Source organism: Ursus maritimus, unplaced genomic scaffold (assembly GCF_017311325.1).
Source record: "Ursus maritimus isolate PB19 unplaced genomic scaffold, ASM1731132v1 scaffold_1, whole genome shotgun sequence".
NCBI classification, from domain to species: Eukaryota; Metazoa; Chordata; class Mammalia; order Carnivora; family Ursidae; genus Ursus; species Ursus maritimus.
The window spans coordinates 24,912,225-24,937,815 of NW_024423343.1; the positions used below are offsets into that span (position 1 = coordinate 24,912,225).

At 36.3% G+C, this 25,591-nt stretch overlaps 1 protein-coding gene across 1 annotated transcript in view; it reads left to right on the plus strand.

Annotated features, from left to right (window-relative positions):
- Positions 1-25,329, plus strand: part of ERBB4 (erb-b2 receptor tyrosine kinase 4) — a 666,536-nt gene extending 641,207 nt beyond the window's left edge. Inside the window, exons 26-28 of the mRNA XM_008687562.2 lie at positions 19,409-19,456; positions 20,234-20,531; positions 23,388-25,329. Of these exons, the coding sequence (XP_008685784.2) occupies positions 19,409-19,456; positions 20,234-20,531; positions 23,388-23,833 (792 nt within the window). The 3' untranslated portion in view covers positions 23,834-25,329. The remainder of the gene's footprint in view (positions 1-19,408; positions 19,457-20,233; positions 20,532-23,387) is intronic.
- The last annotated feature ends 262 nt before the right edge of the window (positions 25,330-25,591 follow it).

Consider the following 25,591-nt stretch of genomic DNA (forward strand, 5'->3'; position numbering starts at 1 on the left):
TCCTTTCTCCTAGCATGTATATCCTTCTCTGGACACTTGTTTCAACGAGATTTCCCCTAGTTGAAATATAATCAGTAGAAAAGAAATATAACCAGTGTAGTTTGTCCTTGGCCCAAGTAAATAGATCAAATAAGTATAGTAATTTGCAACACTGACATGCCTCATTGTAGTATGAGATGGATGCATAAGTAATTATAAAATCATGGAGTGTCACATCTGGGAGGTGTCTTAAAGCCCTTCTAGCACAAATCTTCTCATTTTACAGATGCGTAAACCAGTACTGACAAAGATAAAACCTGTAGCTCAGCGTTTAAGGGAGAGGTGGGAAACCATGTTCCAGTCTCTCCTGTCTAACATTCAGTCCTCTGTTGGCTCTGTTTTTTTTACTGGTCAAAACCATGGAAATCTTGAGTTTGACTTGAAGTCTAATGAGATTTAGCATCAATTGGTTTAAAAGGCTCCTGCTGGGAGCACAATGAGAAGCCAGAGACTCTGCTGCTGTTTTGCCTCTTCTGTTTACTCTTCTGTAAGACTCCCCATAATCAAGAGTTAATGGTTTAAGAGGGTTGAATGGAACTGACAGCGCCAAAAACAAATTTAAAAAAAATTAAAACAAAACAAAACAAAAACAGAACCATGTCTGCATTGGGACTTAGTAATTACAGGATTGAAAATAAAATGACTTTACAAGTTTCACAAATGTTTCAAAATTTCCACATACAAACCTACATATAGCTACCATTTATTGACCATGTATTTATGTGTCAGGGTCTGCTCTCAGCTTTTTACACTTTTATCCTTAATCTTCACAACAAGGGTAGGTAGAGAATATTACTGTTCACATTTTATGATGATAGAAACTGGAGATGAAGATGTAAAGTCTTTTTGTTGAGACTTCCAGCTTGAATGTTAAAAAATGAGATTTAAACCCAGATCTGTCTGGTCTACACTCTGCTTTTAACTTCCAACTTTCATTTGGGGAAAGAACATGTGACATCAGTATATCCAATAAATAATAATTAAATTATTTTAAAAGCCCAATAATTATTCAAATGAAATTCATTAAAAAATAGTTGGTACAGATTTCTAGTTTCTGTCATTTAAAAAAAATTGGGGGACAATTTTTATGAAACCTTTTTTATTCTAGCTATAAAGTAATATTTCAAAAAGTCCCCTCACCCCTCCTTGAATCTTCTGGGGACTCAAAGTCCACTACAAGCAATATAATTATAAAAGCAGAGAGTCACTTCCATTCTTGAAACATTCTCAAACAAGTGATAGCTGAAAAGGCTTTGAAGTTTACAAAGTTGACACATGTAGCATTTTATTTTCACACCAGAATCCCCATTTCGGAGTAAACAAAATTCCTGACCTAGTCAAGTAACTTGGTAACTTAGTTAAGAGCATGATTACTCAAGAACCAAACCAGTGTCAGGTCTTCAGACTCCAAAGTGAGTGACCTATCTATTAAATAATGGTGTTTCTGAGAGGACTTGTAGTCCTCTGCGTTTGTAGCTTTTTATCAGTGCAGGAGTAGGATACTGCCAAACAGGTTCCTACAACACAGAGAGACAGCATGGACCAGGGAAATGCTGTTTGTTTAAGAAGAGTCTGGTGTTAAAGAACATTTCAGTGATCTTTATGAAATTATTTTACACTTGAGCAATTGTCAGCTGGCATAAGAAACCTTTGTGAACAATCAGAAGAGACTTTTTTCCTTCTTTGTTCAAACGTACTAAAGAAGAAAATCAGAGCTAGGAAAGGAAACAAAGAGGAGGGAGGGGCAACTAGAGATGATACTTAGAATGTTAATGAATGTTTTATCTAAATCATTTAGACGGTTATTTTTTAGTATTATTGCCACAAGATTCCTAGCTCTGCTGTACATTATTGGAAACATCTCATCAAGAAGCCTATTCTTTACTGTACTAGACCTGGAGAGCACGATTGTGAGTGTCTTTACCCTTTATACAATAGAATTGGGAGATTATCATCAACTTTCTATTCATATTTTGTGGAGGTTATTTAATTTATGTATATCTGTATTTACTTATTTATTTTTACAAATCCATCTTTGTCTGCCAGAGCTCCCTGTTCAGGCCAGCCTGTTACGATGATTACTCCTGCAAAGACTTGAGAGAGAGATGTTCTATTTCATTCTCAATAAGGATTGATGGCATTTTGAGAGGTTCAGAATATCCTTTGATTACTCCAGGGAACGGAATGGAGAAGATGGTTGTGGATAGTGGGGGGTGGGCTTGCTCATCAGCTTCCCTTTGTGCACTTCCTGCCGTTGAACGTACCCTAATCACAAGCATCTTGTGTTTCAGCCCCTTCCCTCGCTCACCTGCCCAAATGAAAAGTTCCCTTTTTCAGTTGAGAATTCTGACATACCAGGGCGTTCTAAAGCGAGGCTAATTTGTGCTCTGTAGTTTTCACTCAGACGCTGTAAATGAATGGCTGTGGACCAGACTCTCCTTACACTTGAGCAAAAGCTGAATTAAGAGATGGGTGGACCACCGTGGGAAAAATTCCAAATGCAATGGCTGTACTTCTTATTGCAAAATGTTTTCTACATTGTGACAAAAGTACTGCAAATCAGAGAGGGAAAGAAATTGGAAGTTTAATTCACAACTAATTCTAGCAATAATCATACACAGTGGTTAGTAACACCCATGCTTGTTGTCTGTCCCTGGAAGAAAATAATAATGTTTAAAAGTCTCAGCATATTGGAGATGTAAAATATACATAATTCAGACTCATTTGGAGTCTGGTGTAGTCTCCTTTTAGTTGAAGCCAGTAGTACCTTTGCTACCTGTGGTAGAGAGACCAGGCTATTGGATATTCTGGGTTGAAATGAATAGATTCATTCTTTTATTCCTCATAATCCCATGTATTTATAAGAGTATGAGATGATTTAAAAAATAAAAATGATAAGAGGTGATGCCTATTATTATGTGCCAGGTACCCTGTTGTCTAATATTTATTAGTTCATTAAATCTCATGAAGAATCTGGGAGGTATTTACTATCGTTACTGCCTATTTTGTATGTGAGGAAACTGAGGCATGGCTATCAAATGACAAAACCAGGCAGCCTGAGGGTGGTCAGTGGGGGTCTGGGGTAACTGGGTGATGGGCATTAAGGAAGGCATATGATGTAATGAGCCCTAAGTGTCCTATGCAACTGATGAATCACTAAATTCTATCTCTGAAACTAATAATACACTGTGTTAATTAAATTGGATTTAAATAAAAAATTTAGAAATAAGTAAAAAAAATTAAAAAATAAAATTAAAACAAAATTTAAAACCAGACAGCCTGGCTATAGCAACTGGAGAGGCTGTGTACTCCTCACCACAGTGATGCATCCGCTCTCACTCTGCTTCTGACCTTTTTTTTCTGTTGTATTATTGTTCTAAGGTCAGTACTCAGTACTTTGAAGATGAGATGAGCACATCAGTAAAGAATCTTGACTTTTTAAATTTTTTTTATCCCCAAATTCCTTTTTATAAAGGTTAATCTCGATCTTTAAGGGGTTATCTGAATAGTCTTACTAGTAGTGCTTCCACGAATTCAGACAGACATTTTCATTCATCTTGTCAGATAAGAGATTATTTCAAGCAAGTAGTGAAGAGCAGCTATTCATTCAATCATTTCCTCATTGATCAAACAGTAACTGAGTTAGCTACTGTGTATCCTAACCTCATGTTTACCTACTATGGCCACATCCAGCCCTGCCCTCAAGAAATATACAGGTAAGTAGCCAATAAAATGCAATGAGAAAAGTGTTACAGTAGAAACAGAGTGCATAAAGGGTCATTTGAACAAACTGGTGTTTTTTGTTTTTGTTTTTAATTTTTAAAGATTTTATTTATTTATTGGACAGAGAGAGACACAGTGGGAGAGGGAACACCAGCAGGGGGAGTGGGAGAGGGAGAAGCAGGCTTCCCACTGAGCAGGGAGCCGGATGCAGGGCTCGATCCTAGAACCCTGGGATCATGACCTGAGCCGAAGGCAGATGCTTAACGACTGAGCCACCCAGGCGCCCCCAAACTGGTGATTTTAAGTGGGGAAAGAGACAAGGTCAGATTTACTTCTAGTGAGAAAATTCTGGCAGCGTTTTGAAGTGTGAACTAAAACAGAGATTGATTATCTGCTGAGGCAACAGAGATAGTATGTAAAGTTTCATACAAGTGATGGTTTGTTTTGTTTTTATTTTGCTTTGTTTTGTTAGTTTGTGTAAGTGATGGTTTTGGAATGGAATCAACAGGATTTGGGTATTAGTTGGATATTACAGAATGAGATAGAGAAATCAAGGTGACACCATGTTTTCTAATTGGAAGATTGAGAAGATGTTAACATTATTTTTAGTGTATTGAAACGGAGGATGTAGAATAAGGACATACAATTAATATTTTGGAATATAAGTAGATAACGCTCTAGATCAAGTGAAATTAAGTCTTAATTTGGAAGCCATTATTATTCATGATTCATGACATATTATTATCTTTTTTTATTTAAAGATTTATTTGAGAGAGAGAGAGGGAGAGAGCTCATCAGCTGGGGGAGGGGGAGAGAAAGAGAGAAAGAGAATCCTCAAGCAGACTCCCCACTGAGCGTGGAGCCTATTGTAGGGCTGGATCCCAGGACTCTGAGATCATGACCTAAGCTAAAACCAGGAGCCGGAAATCTAACCAACTGAGCCACCCAGGCATCCTAATATTGTTATTCTTTTAGAGAAGAGTTTCAGTAGCGTGGAGAGCAGAATACAATTGACTGAAGAGTAAAGGCAGGAAATGGGAATTTCTTTGAAAAATTCTTCCATGTGAAGGAAAGAAAGGAGACAGAATGTGAGCTCAGAGAGAAAGTGGTCCCTTCAGTAGAGCAAGTCCTTTTAGACTTCACTTAGTCCCTTCTTTCTTTTTCCCAACAACAAAAATAATTCTTGCCAAGACTTTGTGAGTTTAGTGGATTTGATTGAAGACAGAACAGGTGGGCAAGACTGAAGAACCAGATCTAGAGAAAAATCTTCTGCTAACTTACCCTTTTCTCTACTCTTTGCCTTTTTCAGCTCTGTTTTCTCTCAGATTAACCTGGGGCTCCAAAATTTTCTTTTTGTGTTGTGTAGTATAATTTTCTCTCTCTTATCTGAAGGGTTGGCACTCAGCTCTTGGTTTACCTTCTACCTTGATTTACCTTCTACTCCAAATATTTCACCAAATTTTTTTGGTAATTTTTCATAAAGTCAGTTAGTTGTCTCCCAACAGATATTCAGACCAGTTGTAATAACAAATAATAACAAATTTTCCACTTCATTTTAATTTTGGGAGTAAACTGACTCCACATAGAGCCATTTAGATTTTACTCTCCCTATTATATAGAGAGCAAAGTTGTTAGAGAGAGGAGAAAAGAGATGTGTTAGGGAGCTTAAAAAGATTGGCTAAGCACTGAAGGAAATGCAGTGGTAAGGCATGTGAACAAAGACTAATGAGGGGCCAATAAATCTGAGGACTCTCAAAGGTAGAAAACATGGCTTCTTAGAGGCACTATTCTACTCGGATGCATGATTGTTCAGTCTCACCAAAAGAACTATGAGCAACGGAGAAAAAAAAAATTTGAAATATCAAGAATTGAGAATTGGTAGGTAGCTGCACCAAAATAATATGGAAACTGAAGGCACTAAAGGTGCCTATATTGAGGGAATGAAGTAATTACCCACTGGTACAAGTTCTAAATATATATATATATATGTATCTCAGGATGCCTGGGTGGCTCAGTCGGTTAAGAGGCTGCCTTCGGCTCAGGCCATGATCCCAGAATCCCGGGATCTAGCCCTACATCAGGCTCCCTGCTCATCAGGCAGTCTGCTTCTCCCTCTGCCCCTCATTCCATTCTTGGCTCTCTCTCACTCACTCTCTCTCTCAAATAAATAAATAAAATCTTTAAAAAACTAAAAATAAAAAATAAATAAAAATAAATCTATCATCTATTATCTACCTGGTTATGGATAATTGTGTACTTACTATGAACTGAATGTTTTATAGGTTCTTTCTTTACATACATTCATATAAAAAGAGAATGCTAACAAGAGAAGGGGCATTCTTTCCCTCATTTGGGGGGACTCTGGGACTGAGAGAGGGTGAGTAGCTTGTGACAGAGCTAGTAAGTACACAGGATTCAAACCAATATCTAGCTTTCTTCAAAGCTCATGCTGGTAAAGTGTCAAGAAATTAACTGCAGAGCACAAAAAAAGGCAGAAGATCTGATTGAATCAGAGAAAGTATTCGGAGTGAATGAATAGAAGGCTATGGTCAGAGAAAAGGGTATTTTAAAAAATTCTATACTGGGAGTTTTTCCTGTTGTTATGATATAGCCATGTGGTAAAGTGAGGTGGAGATCATAGGCAAGGAGGAAGCTCAGAAACTTAGATATACAGTGGCATTCATGGTGAAAGGGATTAAGTATGAGTCAGATTTCACGGAGTGATTGGAATGATACCAATGAACATTCTGAGTGTTGGAAAATGTCTGCAAAGACTATAGATAATCACAAGGATAAGGACCTGCGGAATAATCATTTAGTATAAACTTCAAAAAGAGGAGGCATTTGAATGAATTTTGAAGACCTATGACCTGGAAGCTTACAGCATATTAACCCAGGCTCTGATGCCTGAGTTGAACATGGAATGAACATTCTTTTTTTTTTTTTAAAGATTTTATTTATTTATTTGACAGAGATAGAGACAGCCAGCAAGAGAGGGAACACAACAGGGGGAGTGGGAGAGGAAGAAGAAGGCTCATAGCGGAGGAGCCTGATGTGGGGCTTGATCCCAGAACGCCGGGATCACGCCCTGAGCCGAAGGCAGATGCTTAACCGCTGTGCCACCCAGGTGCCCCTAGAATGAACATTCTTTATTAGAAAGGATATTCCAAGGAAGCCTTCTGAATGTGCAGGATGACTGCTCATGAATGTCAGATGTATTTTCCTTTTTTTTTTAAGATTTTATTTATTTATTTGAGAGAGTGAGAGTGGGCATGCATGTGTACACATGTGAGTGGGGACAGGAGGTAGGAGGAGAAGGAGAGGGAGAGAATCCCTAGCAGATTCTATGCTGAGCATGGAGCCCAATGTGGGGCTCGATCTCAGGACCCATGAGATTATGACCTGAGCCGAAATCATGAGTTGGATTCTTAACTAATGGAGCCACCCAAGTGCCCCCATGAATGCCAGATTTCTGATAAAGAATAAACTTAGGAAACATTCTCAGAAAAGTGAGGGTAAAGCATGGATGGATCAAGATTATGTGGAGCCAGACACGTCATTGGAAGTAGGGGTGGAGCCTCTTTAAGAAGAAGAACACAAAAATAAAAATCTTACTTTTTCAAAATTTACCAAATTTCAAAACCATGTGAACCTATGATGGGCTCTTTCCCAGGCCTTGGAAGGGGCTATGCAATTGAAGAGCCTGAAGCTCTAAGCTTCATCACTTTAAAGTAAATTCATTCTGGGCAGAGAAGGTGAGAAAACATGCAAGAGTAATGGCTGCCAGGAATGAATGTATTCTTGGCTTATATAGCATATTAGTGAAAGCTTCCTTTGGGGCTTCTGGTATTTAGAAACTCAAGATGGATGGTGTTGGCCCTGAAAATTTAATATAAAAACAAAGAACACTTTATTTATTGTGCTTCTTTCCTCCCTTCTGGAGGAGGATGGTCCAGCATTTTTAAAAATTTTATTTGTGGGCTGATAAACATTTTATGACTGTTCACATGACCATATGCTTAGGATGAGCTTGTTACTTGTTTTTGCTTTTCTTTTGACCAGAATTTATAAGCAGGAGAATATGAAGGTATTTCAAAGCAAATAATTCACAACCTGGGCTTGTGTCAAGCTCTCTTGGAAATGTCTTCTCCTCCTGCATAATTGACATCCAATATACTTTTGTATGGTAACAGGCTGGATGAAAATCCTAGAGTTCTGTCAGAGTGCTAATATTACCTTGAATTTCTCTCGCCTGAGCTTTTGGTTACCTACATTTCCATAATAATTTGAGAGATCAGTCCAAGGAGTGATCAGAATGTCCTCTTCTCACATTGTTTTTGGCAAAATCTAAGCTTTTACTAGCTATCTTTTTAATAGATAAGTAAATTTGGGACAAATAAGAGAGGTGATATAGTAACACAACTGGTTGCTCATTTATTTCAGGAGCTTGTTATCCTAAAAGATGATGCAGATGAATTAGAAACAGCTTCTAAAACCCTTAGATATATTTATAAGTAATAAAAACAGTAAAGATTCCTAAGAGAGCCTGGGGTGCCTACCATTGAAGATTTATAGCAGGAAAGACAACCTTCCTCTCCTTTGTGATTATATTTGTAAGATTGAGCATTAGTATTTTCTTTTGCCAAAACATAGCTGCACACTGTCTTAATATTTTCCTTTTGAAATGATAAGTAATAATTGTGCTGGTGTAATATCAGACAAAGGGGCCTGGGAAAATACCAGGGGCTTTTCTTATCTGTCTAGCATAGTACTTTTTTGGTTTGTTTGGTAGTCCTTGGGAGAAAGCCCTGGGTATGTAATACGTGTTAGAGTCCAATCTATTTTATTTTTCCCAACTCCCAAGACATTTATCAAATTATTTCAGGTTGTAAATCTAAGCACTTTTCTGTAACTTAGCTACTTTCTTTCCGGGACGTATCTTTCTTAAAGATGTTTTGTATGCTTTTAAAATCTATAAAATGCTTAATGTATTAAAGAGGTGACACACAGGAATTCTCTCTCCACCAGTCTGAGAGTTCAAACATTTCCTGCATTACCATGTACCTCCCTTAATGTGCCCGCTTTCCCTGAAAAGATCAACAATCACAGGGAAGAAAAAAATCAATCTAAGAACACGTTCAGCACTGAGGACTTCTCCTTGGCCTGTTGACAATGCCTCAGCATGAATTCGGAGACATATCTTAAAAGGAGTCTAGAAGTGATTCAAGAAAATCAAGGCCAACACATACTTTGCAGAGATGTGAATTTCTAATGTTTGTGTTTCATTGACTTTATCACCCCCATCATCTAAAGAAAACAAAAGTAATGAAGATTTTATTTCAGTTTATCATAATCTCTACTATTAGGTCACTCAATTAATTTATGTTAGTGGGTTAAAGAATTTATCTTTGGACATAGAATATGCACCTTTCTATGACTAAGTGGTGGAAGAGTTCTGTGGGATCCTGTTTTGATTTAGTGCTGCACCACGAAAAACATACCATTATTTTTAATTTTCAAAGGAATATTTTACAATGGCTTTGAATGGTGTATTAACCAAAATGCATTCAAGGGAAACCTGTCGATTATCTCCCACTATTTTATTTACATCAATAACGCTAATCATTTTTGACAGTTGTTTCCAATGAACTATGTGATTCCGAATTTGCAAAATAACCTCTTGGCACGCAGAGAAATATGTAGCTATGTGATGACTCTTCTTCTGCTAAGAAACATGTGCTTATTTGATTTGCAGCATTTAGTGTGGTCTTGTGTGAGTGATACTTGGACAAGTCAAGATTCAGCTGTATTTTCTTTAATTTACTAGAAAAAAATACCGTGTCACACATGGGTATATTACCTTATTTTATTCAAAGACGTTTAACATGAATACAAACTTGTGAAACTCATAAAGCAGGCAGGACAGACATTATTGTTCTTATTTTACAGAGGAGGACACTAAGCTCTGGAGAAAACTTACCCATGGCAGCCGAGTGGTAGAATGGCAGGGTTTCCCTTTCAAGGGCTCTCCTCCTACAGCTTCTTCCCTTCTTGAGACACCCGCTCTGTAACTTTGATTTAGAATTTCATTTATTTATAACTTTGATTTTCTATAGTTCCCAGCCATCATTATCCTAAAAATGCTTTTTGAAAAATTTAAAATGGTCCTTCCCTTCTGGTGTCTGTGTTTTGCACATGGTATAGAAATCCAGGTGGGTGATATGTGCCACTTAAAAAGGATACTGGTAGGGATTTGTGCTTGACCTGATGAGCCAAAACTGCATTTTCCATCTGCCTGATGGCAATTTATCCTTGAGTCTGTCTTTCCTAGTGTTCTTAGTTAACAATTTATATCTTTAGGGATAAAGCAAAAGCCTGAGTTTGCTAGACCTCCAAAGCATTAGGAAATACAAAGATGTCTCAAGAGGTTTTTGTCATACTAGTGATAGAATCTTGAAGATTTAGAACTACGTGGGAAATGTGTGTTGCATTTGGAACTACTCACTATAAGAAGACATTTTTTTTTTTGCCATAAGAATTAAGATTTCAAACAATCCCTCCAGAAAGAGTATCATTGTTAAGAAGAGTGAGTATACTAGATGAGAGATAATATTCAGATTACTGAATTATGGTTCAATTTCAATTTAAGACTCACCCTCAGTACCTATAGGCTAAGATGTGTATAATATATAATTCCAGGAATGCTAAAATCATATCCTTTAAAACATATCTTGCTGGCTGGCTAGTTGGAGTTCCTGAGATTCTCATTAATACAGCCACTCTTTGGGTTTCATATACTTTTCTATCTATCCATCCATCCTTTGATCCAATACACCTTTTACTGAAAATTTTGCCATGTCCATGTCTCTGGCCTGTGTTAGGCATCACGGATATGGTAACTATTAGAGTAAGTCCTCTTCTGAATAAGCTCACAGTCTATGGAAGAAGGCATACTAATAAAGTAAATAAACTAGAAAACAGTGATAAATCATTCATATGGGGTACACGATAAGTTCTTAATAATTTTTTTGAATCAATAATTGAACATAATGCAGGGTGTGAGTTACTGACTCAGAATGGTACAATTTCTTTGCAAGGAGGATATAGACGTAGTCACATTTCCAATAGAACCAGGGCAGGAATCGGTGTGCTTTTGAGTCTGTTAGCAGGGAGTAAATAAACCTGGGCCAGAAACTAAGAAGTCAAGCCTGGTGAGGAAACATTGAGATCAGACCTCACCTGAGTTACAGTTTCACTATGCTGCCCCTTAGGCAAACATATTCTAAGGACATCAAGTAGATTTTTTTCCTCCCCATTATAAACCATAAACGTATTTTTTCTAATTACACCTATTGATTTTGGCTTGTTAGTAACTAGCTGTGTGACCTTGAGGAAATCATCTCTGTTACCATAGCTGAGAATAAAATGTGTGATTGGGTGATCTCTGGAATCCATGTCAGATTTAAGTTAGATTCTCTTATTTCAAGTCTATTTTATATTTTGCCTCCTTCATATTTTTCTTACTGAAGTATTAGCCATTTTTGAATGTAAAAGGAAATGATTATGACCATGGTCCTGGCTAATTTGACTTTGTCAACAAAGAGTATAAATGGGAAACTAAGAAGTATTGCGCTTTTTTTTAAATTTTTTTCTATTTTAGGAAATTCCAAAGTGGTTCACAAATAGGTACAGGAATTCTTTGTCTATTTCCTTCTTCTTTTTATATGCAGCAAAATCAAATTTGGGGGCTTTTGAAAACAGTACAAGTGCTTAGACTATAGTCAACAAGTAGCTCTTGGGGAGAGCTTTTTTCTCTTGGGGTGCTACCTTCAATCTGATATTCATTTTGGCTCCGATCAGTTGTAAATACCATCCTGTTTCTGCGAAATGTAACTGGTGTTTGCTCTGGGCTGATGGGACAGCCACGTGCTGTTTGCTCTGTCAGTAGCTGTACCCGAGTATCCACAGTACATTATTCAGATCAGCTCTCATGAACCAGCTGTCCTAATTCCAGGTGGACTGTGAGAAATCTTTTTACTTACAGCAACAGCTGTGCCACCTGGTAGCTTAAAGACCAGTGATTGGATGAATCAACCATTGTTACAAATTCACTTTTTATCTGGTGAACACTTTGCATAAACTAGCATAACTGAAGATATTTCCAACCTGGTCCACACTGAAATGTTGCGAACACCGTAAGCCTTATCTGTATTATGTTAAATTGTTTGCTTATTGTCAACACCTATCTTTAAGACACTGAATAAAATCTACATGCCAAAATTAGATTTATAAAATTTACAATTCTATATCCCGTCATACTGCTTCCCATCTCTCAAGACACAACTATGTCTTTGATATTCTTTACATTCTTACACAGAGATTGCTCTAAATACTGTTATTGCTATTTTAAATATATAATACAATTTCCCAAGCTTGGATTATTGCTAAGGAGGAGCTTGAACTATACAGTATTTCACTATTGCCTTATTATTTGCAAGTAAATAAAAATAACTCCAAACAACCACTAAAAAAAAGTATTTCTAAATAGAACTCTTATACATAGTGTTTTAGTGAACAAGATTCATTTAGTTGATAAATGATATCCACAGGTGAAAAACAGTAAAAACAAAACAAAAACAAGCCACAAATGATCTGACAGTGTGTTAAAAAAAAAAAAAAGTGTCAGTTTGAGTGGGTTAAATAAGCCTGTTTTATTGTCTTAAGCCATTAATTTTCTTAGTGTACGTATGAATGCATAGACACACACACACACACAAAGCCTAAAATTGTGATATGAAGTCTTTATTAATAATACAAAAGGAAGCATATTATACCCAGGCCAAGGTATAGCATTTCAAGTTCTACAATAATGTCATTAGGCAGAATATTCATTTTACGTACTAATAATTTGACAGTTAAAAGTGATTTTCCCACTGCCTGTTCCATAGTCTGACTTCTCTTTTCAAAGATAAATTAACTGAGGGCGCATCAGATTAAGGAATTTGTGAAAGTTCACATGGCTTAGTGGCAAAAAGTTCAAGAAAACAACCCTATGGGTAGAAGGACTGTAGGTGGACACTTGTTCCAGAACTATGAAATTGCTGTCTTCAGAATTTCCTGGCCTCGAGACATTGCTCCTGTACTAAGAAGTCTTCATTAAATAATCTTCGTGATGTTGGGATGAAAAACACTCAAGCGTAGCGGCAATTTTAGGATTCACTTGAAGATTTAGATTTCCCAAGAATTTAGACATAATAAAGACTTAGTGATTTCATTTCTACTCTTAAATAAAGATGCTGCAATTGAACCAAATGTTCTTAAGGATAGGTTAAAAAAAATTATGAGAAATAACCATGCTTTTTCTAACTGAAACGAACTAGTAAGAGGTCTGTAAGAAACCTCCTAGATGTTCTCCTCTTTAGATTTCTAGCAGCAGGTGTTAACTAGAAGCTAGGTGATAACTACGAAAAAGGTTTAAATACCACAACACACTTCTGAAAAGAAATATAAACATATGAAAGAACCAACCAACCGACCAACCAACAAAAGACATTTAGAATATGTACCAGGATGAAAAGATATAAATTCTGTGTGATTACTAATCTCTGGAAGGGTGACAAAATTCTAATTGGTTATCTTGAATGAAACTAAGGAATGTTGGCACCAATGCAAAATCATGCTGCTTTATACCCTTTCTTTTTTGACTGTGCTAATAATGCCCTTCAACTTCACATAACACCGGCAGAGACTTAAAGCAGAAAGGTACAAAGTGAAGAATTTTCAGCTTCATTTTATGGACTCATCTAGCCATGAATATTTTAAAGGGGAATATCCTCTATTTATTTAGAAAGGGTATTAGATATTTAGAAAGGGTATAAGAATTGTTGCTTGGAGATAAAATAGTTTACTTTCCCTTAGTCAAGCAGGAAGAAGAATTTATTGACTAAGCCCTAGAGTAAGAACAATAAATCCATAAGCAAGAGTGCTGCCATCCAAATCTTTGGATCTATCTACCTATGGATGGATCCATCATCTCCTTTATTAGCTCTTAACATTCTACTTATGGTTTCCTTTTCAGCTCAAGTCCTTGCAGTTAGATAAAATGCCAATAAACTGGGAGAGGTGATACTGTTAGACGTTATTAGTATTTTATAGCTAAGGCTAGTGAGTCAAAGTCCTTCTTGAAATTAATTTTTCACAAGAAAAAAAAATCATGAGAATTCATTTGAGAGAAGAGTTGAGGCACTATGCAGGGGCAGAGAGCATACAGATAAGAGAGAAAAGAAATTCTAAAGTCAAAATCTAATGTGGCCTGCATGATAAAGGGTAATAGATTCAGAGAGCCACTAATGGCTGTGTGTACGCGGGAGGAACTTTTAACTTCCCTCATCCTCAGTTTTCTCATCTGTAAAATTCAAGTCATGATTTTTAGTAATGATATGTACCCTGAAAGGTTGTAAGAATAAATAAAACCTAAGATAGTCTCTGACATATGATAGGTACATGATACATGTTAGTCTTGCATCCTATTTCTCAATTTGCCTAAGAGTAGTCATATATTTATCTATGAAACAGAATAGACATTATAATTAATTGGACTTCAAGAACTGAGTTAGGAAAGTAGAGTTACTAATGTTTATAAAAGGCGCCCTTTACAATTTGTAAATTCTGAATTGACTCCTATTCCTATTTACTGATACTATTCATAGCTTCCCTTCATTAACAATTCTTTTCAGTAATAGAGTAGATGAGACATATGAGAGAGATAAGATGTTCTAGGGTTAATGAAAAAGGAACGAACAAAGAATGAGAGCCCAAGTTAATATTCCTTCAACTGAATCAGAGGCTTATTATTAACTATTTGTTGATGTATTTAAAATACTATTATATAATTTTATATATTTTTATTTATTCTTATAGCATTATTATTAATTTATTTATTTTGTGTGTGAGAGAGTAAAAACTTAAAGTTTCTTTATTTTTCTATTTTTTTAAATTGTTCGTCAGTGTGATTCTTTTTTGTTTCTTCTTCTTCACTAAAGAGTCTGAAACATCCCATATTTAAGTTTGCTTTTTGTTTGATTCTTAAATTTGGAATGTAGTTTTATATTTCTCATGGTGTTCCCAATTGCTTTTTTTTCTTGATTATCAAAGAAACACATGTCTTTTTTGTAATATCTATAACAATATCCATATTTTTATTGAGGTATAATTGACATACAATATATATTATTTTCAGGTGTACAATATAGTGATTCAACATTTGTATACATTGCAAAATGATCAGCACAGTAAGTGTAGTTACCATCTGTCACGTTACAAAGTTAAGACAATGTTATCGACTATATTCTCCACGCTGTACATTACATCCCCATGACTTTATTTTATAACTGGAAGTTTGTACTTCTTGACCCAAAAAGCAGCATTCCACATAATCAAACTAAGTAGATGGATGAGTACATTAATAAATAAACACGTACATAAATAGACAAAAGATGTTTTGTGTAATTTGTATATACAGATGTGTGTGTGCATGAGTGCAAATGTGTGAGCGAGCTGCATAGATTCAGTAGGGTTTCTCCCAGTTCTTGCTGGTGTTTCATACATGAACACACTTCGTTTGCTTTCTTCTGGCTGCTTTATGAAAAATGCAGATTCTGAATCTACGTGTCTGAAACATTGGTATGTTGAACTTGGTTGTGAAAAAATACATAAGGTATAGCCATGCATCAGGAATTGGACTTAATGCCAAAAACATTTTCTCTGTCTGCTACCTGACCTGTAAAAACGTGAAAAGGCCCATCAGAGTGTTAAGAATACATGCCAGGGAGGATAAGAGGTTGAGAACCCTTAACAGTGACATGTGTTTGGGTAATAAATTAGTGCTGATGGATTAGTAACATCTTACAGAAATACATTCTGTTTCGGTGAAAAGGATGTAGAGTGTTTCTTGACCCTAGAAACTTTAATCCTGTAGTTAATATTGGTAGGAACAATTATCTGAAGATAAAAAACAAAATTCTCTCTTGTTAAGTGCATGTTTAATTTAGATAGAAGTTAGGCATCGAGTATGTATTTTTGTTTCCTAAGAACATAGATTTGTATGGTGTTTTTAAGAAAAATATTAAAAGACAAAACCCATCTGGTTAACAATTTAAAATTTCCCAGGCGCAATATTAAACAATATAACATTTTAATTAAAACAATAAATATGAGAGATACAGTGCATGTAATAAGACAGTTTCATATTTTTATCATTCAACTGAGATGTAAATTTCAGAGCATGATGTATGTAAACTGCATTTAATACCATATTTGATATATTTGCTGATCTTTGCCTTCTCTATAACCTCTGGCATTTGAGTCCAAGTCAATCATACAATATCCCAGTGATAGGGCCACAAAATTAAACTTGACTCTCTCCATCACCCTTACAAATCTCCCCACCATCAACAAACTCCCTATCACCTGCCAGTTTATAACCCACCTCTTTCTATCTCTGCACTGCTGACAGTAAATCCGCTCACCAGCTAATTGAACAGGTGCACCCGGTACTTCCTGAAAATCTGCAAAGCTGGGCTTTGACGGACAGCAGAAAATGGCACAATGAAAAAACAAAAGCCTTTTAACTGAGAGCACTGCTTTGTTCTGCTCAGAACTTTAAGGTCACTCCAGCGTGTTCTGACTGTGGGGATCTTAATTTTTACTCAACCAATTTACTTGCAGCTGTCATTCTTTCCCAGATTAAAAGTTCAGCTCTTCAAGTGTGGGGAATTGGCGGGGGGGGGGGCTCTCAAGTACAAAAAGTTATTTTCAAAGCCTATAAATTATGACATAGTGATTAACATGTAATTTAAATATATTTAAACAACAATTATATCACATTTCCAGCCCTGCTAATTGGCCTCACAGATGTTCCCTTGTAGCTGCATTGCCCTTCCGGGGGGAAATGAATGAGGTGCTTTTTATCATGGAAAACAGAAAAAATAAAAAGCAAAGGAAAAAAATGGAAACAGAAAAATAAAAAGCAGCCAGTAACCCTAAAAACAATGAATGCTAAAGGGACTTTGCCTAGCTTTTCTTTTTTTCCATTTTAATGCAGACAACTAGGAAAAGCATGAAGACACTCCTATTACTGTGATGGTATCTGGCAGTGTGTCCAGATCCAGATTGGGCAGGTTGCTGATGGAAAGACTTGTCAAAGCAGAGACAGCGCCTGCATTCTAATACGGCGTGGCCTCTCTTCAAGAGGTCCAGTTATGTTTAACACAACGTTTTTACAATTGAAGGCGGTCTAGCCCAGATAATGAGTATACGTAATAAAGTATTTCCTGATGAAGAATGACTTGTGAGTTACTCCTTTGATCACTTATCCAAGTTTTATAAAATGCAAAATGTACAGCCATAGCCATCTGTGCTGTTTCCCGAGCTGTGATCCTAGTCAAACATGACCCAGTACGACAAAAAGGTCAAAGGAACAGTAATTACTAATATTTTGGAATACCTTTCTTCTAATATGTAATCAAAGAATTCAGATAAATTCACCACAGCTTCGTCTTACTCTCACCTTTTCTTCTAATAATCTCAGGTAATATTTGATCGTTCAGTGTAAATTGCAAAAGGCCAGAGGTCATGTCTCTCCTAGTGTCTCATGGTATCTCCAGCATCTACCACAGTTCCTGTGCTTCCATTGTAGAGGTTTGATAAATATTTGTTAAATGCTTGCTCAATAATCGGGGTTTAATGATAGGGTAAGGCCAAGATTTATGATATGATAAAGTTCCACCAGGCACTTGTCATATTTCCCATACCATCCCTCTATTTTACATATCACTGGACTATACAGCAAATTCCCCTCAAATTTTATGAAGAAAATGTATTTAATTTCATATCTTTCTAAAAGATAAAATGTACTATACTGAAGGCAATGTGGAGAATAGGGAAGCATTTTTATTTATTTTTTTAAAGATTTTTTTTATTTATTTGAGAGAGACAGCATGAGCAGGGGGAAGGGTAGAGGGAGGGAGAGAAGCAGACTTCCTGCTGAACAGGGAGTCCAGCGCAGGGCTCGATCCCAGGATCCTGATCATGACCTGAGCCGAAGGCAGATGCTTTAACCTATTGAACTACCCAGGCGCCCTGGGAAGCATTTTTAAATGCCTCTTTGATGAGTAGCTTTGGCATTTTGATTGCTTGACTTTAAAAATCTGATTTAGCAGATGTGAATATTTAAGTTTTATCTATCCTCTACATTTTTATAGTAGTGCAGAGCTTACAAAGTTCATTTATATACACCTTCTTACATTGTCTTCACTAAAACATAAGGAGTGAGAGGCCAAGTATAAAAATGAGGATCTGAGATGTTTCACAATTGACAACATCACTTGAAATTGGGACTGGGGCTCAGATATCTAACAAATCATAAAACAATGTGTCTATTGGACAATACTGCCTCCTATGATTAGCATATTAAATATATCTCTAATTTTCCATGTCATGATCTTCAAGACATTGGACCCTTGATTACTCTAGGAGTTAATTATGGGAAATTGTGTTATCTGGTTGCTATTAATTTACATTAAGCAGTTAATCTCTATGGACCCATACTCTTCTTAGAGTTTGTTTTATGAATCTCTAAATTATAAAAACACTAGCCTGAAATAATACTTAGCCAAGTTTCATGCATGTATGCAGAGAATGCAAGCTTCATAAAATCAACTGTTTTTATCTGCATTATTCATTATCTCCAGTGTCCAGAAAAGGGCCTGGCACATAGATAGTAGGTTCTCAAGAAATATATTTAAAATATATATATTATTAAGAAATGGTATTGATATTAATATAACCCCCTCTACTTACCCTAAGGAATATTGTCCTTAATATTTTATCATATTTTTATATCCACTTTTATTTAGCCCATAGGACGGAATATTAAGCTATAAGAATACAGATGCCTTATTTTTTTAACTGAAATCTAATTTTAACTGATTCTAAATACATGAAAGTAATGTATGCAAAGCATATTTCCTGGAATGGAATTAATTTTCCAAGATTTTCTTCTGTTTCTTAACTTATAAAAAATCAAACTGAGGAGAAAATCGTATGTATTTTTTTAAAAGGCAAGGCTAAGAAATTGACCCTTTGCTGAAATAGTGAAAAATAAATATAACTTGGTAGTAAAAATTATTCAAGGAAAATTAAAATTCACTTCTATCTCCTTCTAGATGAGTTTCTTTTTACAAGAGAGAACAAATGCTGTGGTATATGGCCATTTCAGCCATATAGCATGTAAGGAAGGAAATGGTTCTTTAAAACTCGAGTTAATTATTTACCATTTTTATCTTGCTTCTAGGGTTAATCCGAAAAATATTCATTGTCAACTTCATTTTTAATCCATTTAAAATTTTACTTTTTCTATATAATTTTTCTTTTCAGAGATTGAATTAAAATAATTAATATTCTCAAAACAAAAACTCATTTGTAGTCAGAGTACGTAAAATTTTACCATTTAGCAAACTTCACTGTTGTGCATGTTTTCCCCTTTGGTTCATACAATTCATGTGGCTTTTCTTTTCTTTTTTTTTTTTTCCTTTTCATTCATATTACCTCTTATTATATCCATCATTCCATTTTTCTTTCCTATTAGAGTGAAATTGGACACAGCCCTCCTCCTGCCTACACCCCCATGTCAGGAGTAAGTATTTCATGATCAACCTTCATCTTTTAGTATTTTTGGTCCTTGCTTACCATGTTTCTTCTCTCTTGTCGCCCCATAGTTTCCTCATTTTGCTTTTGCCAACAGTGAGTTAAGAATTTGCTGTAGGTTATATAGCTGGCTTTGTGGATATGTTTTATCTCACTAGATAATCCAAAACTGAGAGGCCATGCATCAAAAGTAGCTTTCGATTTTTACCCAAAGGATTTACCTGGACTCATAAATTATGCTGCTGGTTGAGGAGGTTATCATTGTTTCCATGATGACAGGTTGTGTGCTAAAAAGTCAGAGTCTCGGTAATGATTCCCTAGTTAGGTACTTGGAGACTCAAAGTCATAGTGACCACAGACGAGAAGGCAGTGAGGAAATATCACCACCCACGTGGTATCACTGTGCTTCTGTTCTTAATGTCGACTGTCTACACTTAATAACATTTCCATTTGTCATGAAATTTGAATTGTATATCAAAAATGGGCAAGTGTGGGAAAATAACGTGAAATATTTTGTATTAGTTCGCGTGTTAGGTGGTCAGTAAATTTAAATATGTATTTCCAAATTCTTTCCCCAGGATCACTTTTTAAGAAAAATTGGAGTTTTAGGTGGTTGTAACTCAAAGTTGTTAGCCATTCAGGGGAAAAACTCAATTAAGAAACTCTGACTTTTATCGGAAAGACAAGTTTTCATATCCTTTTGGTTATTTTTTTTACAGCTATTCCTAATAATAACTTCCATCTAAATGTGTCTCTCTGTTGACAGAACCAGTTTGTATACCGAGATGGAGGTTTTGCTGCAGAGCAAGGAGTACCTGTGCCCTACAGAGCCACGACCAGCACGATCCCAGAAGCTCCAGTTGCTCAGGGGGCTACAGCCGAGATGTTTGATGACTCCTGTTGTAACGGCACCCTACGCAAGCCAGTGGCACCCCACGTGCAGGAGGACAGCAGCACCCAGAGGTACAGCGCGGACCCCACCGTCTTTGCGCCGGAACGGAGCCCACGAGGAGAGCTGGATGAAGAAGGTTACATGACCCCTATGCGAGATAAACCTAAACAAGGTACAAACAGAATGTGCAGAAATGATCGTCATTTGACGTTTCACTTCCATCAAAATGAGCAATATAGTATAGAAGGGAAATTGTCAAACCCCTGGACTACATAACATTTGTGACCAAAAAAAGGCCTGGGCTGCTTCTCTCTGTAGCCTACTGTCCAAATCCACAGCATTTACACCATCCAGGGGCTTTTTAGAAATCCGAATCTCAGGCACCACCTGAATGGAAATCTGCATTTTAACAACATCCCTATGTGACTTTCATGCACAGTGAGGCCTGAGAAGCACTGATCTAAACTTATCTTTATTGGAATATCTTCATTGAATATTTGGGTGAGGTAGCACATCCCAAGGTTTTAGAACCATGGCTTTATTGGACTTATTGTGGAGATCATAAAGATTGGTATTTTGATGCCACCAATAAAAGTTTCAGTCAGTTCTTTCAAATCTTACGTCATTAGGATGATCTTGTTCATTATAGGAGATTATGATTCCTTATATGACACATTTCAAAAATTAAAGTTCTGATGCTGCGTTTACTTGTATGTATACCATCATGTCTTGAAAATATTCAGTTTGTAGTTCTACAAAGCTCAGTGATGACTTTACAAAGTTAGTAGTAGAAATGTTAGACATCCGAATCAAATGACATTTCAATTTCAAAAAAGCCACTTTCCTTCCAATGTTAACAGCATCACAGAAAGGAGAAGATGGATGATTGTTATTAAATACTGATGATTGTGTCTCAGAGTCTGCAGGGTCAAGTAAACTTTATTTGAAGACTCCGTATGAGGGACCATTATGTTCTTGAATATATGGCTATATTTAATTTTATAAAATGTAATTAAGGGATCCCTAAGTACATATTGTAAATAACCTATTAAAGTATATCTATCTAGAGGTAGAGAAAGGCATTACTGTACTGAAGAATTAGATGCATCGGAAGAATTGGATAGTAGCCCAGTAGTAACACAAATGTAGGTTTCGAGAAGATTTGGCAGATCCCCCTTAAAGTGTAGTACTCTCTGGGAAGAGTCTCCGCTCAACCATAGAGTTGTTCCTCCATTTACAACTACAAGGCTGCAAGTTTGCATCAGGAGATAAGTAGATTGCATTGAGAAGAGGTAACATGAACCTTCTAAGAGAAAACCCAAGCCAGCCTCTATAAACTCACTGTTGAGCATCCCTTGATTTTGTCTTTGAATACAAGTTTCTATAGAAGATTATTGTACTCCAGCTTACTTCTCGGAGAGTAGAGAATTTTAGTATAGACATTCCTACACTTTCAATTAAGAAGTTTGAGGAACCTGGTATGGAAAATCAAATGCTGCCTCCCTTAAAAGTCTTTTTTTTTTTCATACATTTTTCTCAAAATGACCATTGCTTTGAAAACCATTCCAATTCCAACATGTTATGAAATGAAAAGTTCTCACTACTCCTTTAGGGATGATAATGAAAAGAGTACAGTAGAACAAGAAGACTACTCAATAGGAGTTTTAGATCTGAATTCTAGTTCAGGACTAGTTGTATCCTTCATACATCATTTAATCTGTTTTCTGTTTATAAAGCTGAAAAAAATACAGCTCGCACTTCCTTTCTCACAGGATTGTTGTGAGGATGACATAAGTTCCTGTCATTCCTATATATGATGGTGGCATAGTCATTACTATCCTTTAACTTGCACATGATGCTAATTACTTAAGTATATCAAGCAGGCCTATATCCAGGAACAAATCACCCTGACTCGATGAGATTATTTTTCTCTACTTGTCAGGCTAAGTGTAGAGGAGAGAAAGTTTTTGTCCCAGAGTGGTGGCATCTCAACACTTGTGCCCTTTCCTGCCCCAACACCAAACTAGGAATAAAGTGTCACATCTGTGTATACGTTAAAAGAGAGGACAAGGAGGTCTACTATATGTGTAAATGTAGGTCTATATGTAGTCTATACTAGAGACATAGAGGTAGAATTAAATTTAGGAAGAGCAGCATTGATTAACACTTCTTAAAAAAATTCCAGGTCAGTATTCTATAGTAATTTATTAGATCGAATCATGCAAAATAGCCACTATTATGACTGCTTTCAACCTACAAGACAGTTATTTCATATGATCAAACCAATAGTTTGTTATTTTGTGATTATGGTTAGCCAGTGGAAGGAAATGTTCTAATTACACTTTATTCTTAGGCATATCTATTGTCATGCAAGTCAATTTAGCGACATGTTAGATGTCTATCAGATTTTATTAGTTGAGTCTTTTCTTTAGATGTTTCCTTTCCTATGTATGTGTAAAGCTTTCTGGGACACATCTGTAATCAAATCCATTTTACGTATATGGACATCACAGCAAAACATACAGACTAAAAAACGCCATTCCTTCACTTCATCCATTCGTCTTGGCATGGAGTGAAGCTATAGACATTTTGATTTTCCAGTACCCTTTTAGAAATTCTAATTTCTCCACATTTAAAAGCTATTTAACCCCGATAGATTGTCTTATTTTCCAACAACAGCAAAAAAATACTGACTTTTAGAAAACAGAAGCATTTAAACAAGTGGCCTCCTATGTAGGAGAAACAAATGCAATTAGAAGGAAAAAGGACCAATCTAGGGCACAGGAACTCTGCTTTCTGCCTGTGGTGCCTTGTTCAGTCATTAAGAGTTTTGGCCCACCTACTCTTTTTTCATATGACAAAAATAATCAACGAAGTAATCAACAAAATAGTTTTTGTGGAGATTCATGAAAACAAATCCCTGGCTTTATTGTTCTGGAAAAAAAAAAGCTAACCATCCTGTATAACCTTTGTCTGATTAACATTGTCCAGAAAATAGATACTAACTGATATTTTTGTATTCCATCAGAATACCTGAACCCTGTGGAGGAGAACCCTTTTGTTTCTCGGAGAAAAAACGGAGACCTTCAAGCTTTGGATAATCCCGAATATCACAATGCTTCCAATGGTCCACCCAAGGCAGAGGATGAGTACGTGAACGAGCCACTGTACCTCAACACCTTTGCCAACGCGTTGGGGAATGCCGAGTACCTGAAGAACCATGTACTGTCTGTGCCAGAGAAGGCCAAGAAAGCATTTGACAACCCTGACTACTGGAACCACAGCCTGCCACCTCGGAGCACCCTTCAGCACCCAGACTACCTGCAGGAGTACAGCACAAACTATTTTTATAAACAAAATGGACGGATCCGGCCTATTGTGGCAGAGAATCCTGAATACCTCTCTGAGTTCTCGCTGAAGCCAGGCACGGTGCTGCCTCCTCCACCCTACAGACACCGAAATACTGTGGTGTAAGCTCAGCAGTGGCTTTAAGATGGAGACACGCCCGCTCCAATTTCCCTGCCGCCTCTCTTTCTCTTACGGTCTTCCTTCTATTCCCAAGGCCAGTAGTTTTGACACTTCCCAGTGGAAGATATAGAGATGCAATGATAGTCATGTGCTTATCTAACTTGAACATTAGAAGGAAGAACTGAAAGAGAAAGACAGGAGGAACCACACTGTTTCTTCATTTCTCTGCATGGGTTGCTCAGGAGATTGGAACAGCTAGAGAAGGACCAGCAAATATAAGGCAGTACTGCCTGCTGTCAAGCTAGTTCTCAACGTTTTCTCTTTTTTCTTTCTTTCTATTTTTTTTTATTAATGTAGATGCCTGAAAGACCCATGCTATCTGTTCCTATCAGTAGGAACTGACATGTACATTTTCAGTACCCTTGGAAATCGTAATAAAGTTTCCATTAGAACAAAAGGATAACCTTTTCTATAACATATGATAGTTACTGAGATTGAAAATCCAGTTTCTTTTTCCAACAGTTTCTATCCTGACAAGCAAGAACGGCCAACTCAGCTTTCATAATTTCTTAATCTCTCTCAAAGTTATAACTAGTAATTATGTTTGGAGGGATTTTTTTTTTTTTTGGTCTTTTTGTTTTATTTTGTTTTGCTTTGATTTGTCCCTTTATATCACTTTTACCCCCATATATTTTGACTTTAATTTCTAATTGCAAATATTTTTACATCAAAGTTTCTTATGTGTTGCTATAAATTGACAGAATTGTAAAAAAATATTTTAGTATGGTGAAATGACCATTTTTTTAAATATAGAGCCTTTAAAATTAGAAGGGGAGGCCAAGATATTAGTCAAGTGTAACATCAAATCTAGCTGTCATGGTTTACACTATTGAATATGTACCCCCACATCCTTTACATTCTTCAACATTTTCTTTTCCATAAATGACAGTATTTGATAGGCAGTTGGTAATGTAAAGAGTAAAAGGGAAACTAAGAGACAGTTCTGTGTGGTTCATGAAAACTACTGACGCTTTCAGGGGTAGTCCAATGGGGAATCCATTGAACTGGAAGAGACACTGGATTGGGTATGTCTACCTGGCAGATACTCAGAAATGTAGTTTGCACTTAAGCTATAATTTTATTTGTTCTCTGTCTGAACTCCATTTTGGATTTTGAATGAAGCAATATGGAAGCAACCAGCAAAATAACTAATTTAAGTACATTTTTTAAAAGAGCTAAGATAAGGAAAGACTGTGGAAATGCCAAACCAAGCAAATTAGGACTTTGGAACAGTATCCAGAGATTATGGTGAGAGGGCCAGCACATTATCTACAAGTGATATCACATTTGCTACGCAAGGAAAGTTATCCAGTTCGTATACTCCACGTGGAGGAATGCAAGTAAGGATTGGCTTGATTCCATGGAATTTCTAGTATGAGACTCTGTTTATATTAAGTAGAAGGTAACTCTTTGCACATAAATTGGTATAATAAAAAAATACACAAACGTTCGCAGTTTATAGGTAGGTTCTTGGGTCAAAAGTTGTAAATAAACATGAAAAATTTCTCATGTAATTATTTTAATATCCAACATACTAATCTTTTGATACTTTGTATAATAACACTTTCTTCAAACACATCATTCTAGTTCTAGAACCATCTTTTTATGTATCATTTTAAAAGACTACGTACTAAGATGAGCAGTGGGAACAAATGGTAGGAATGAGTCTCCTGGAACAAGAAAATCAGGTAGTCTCTCTTTTGT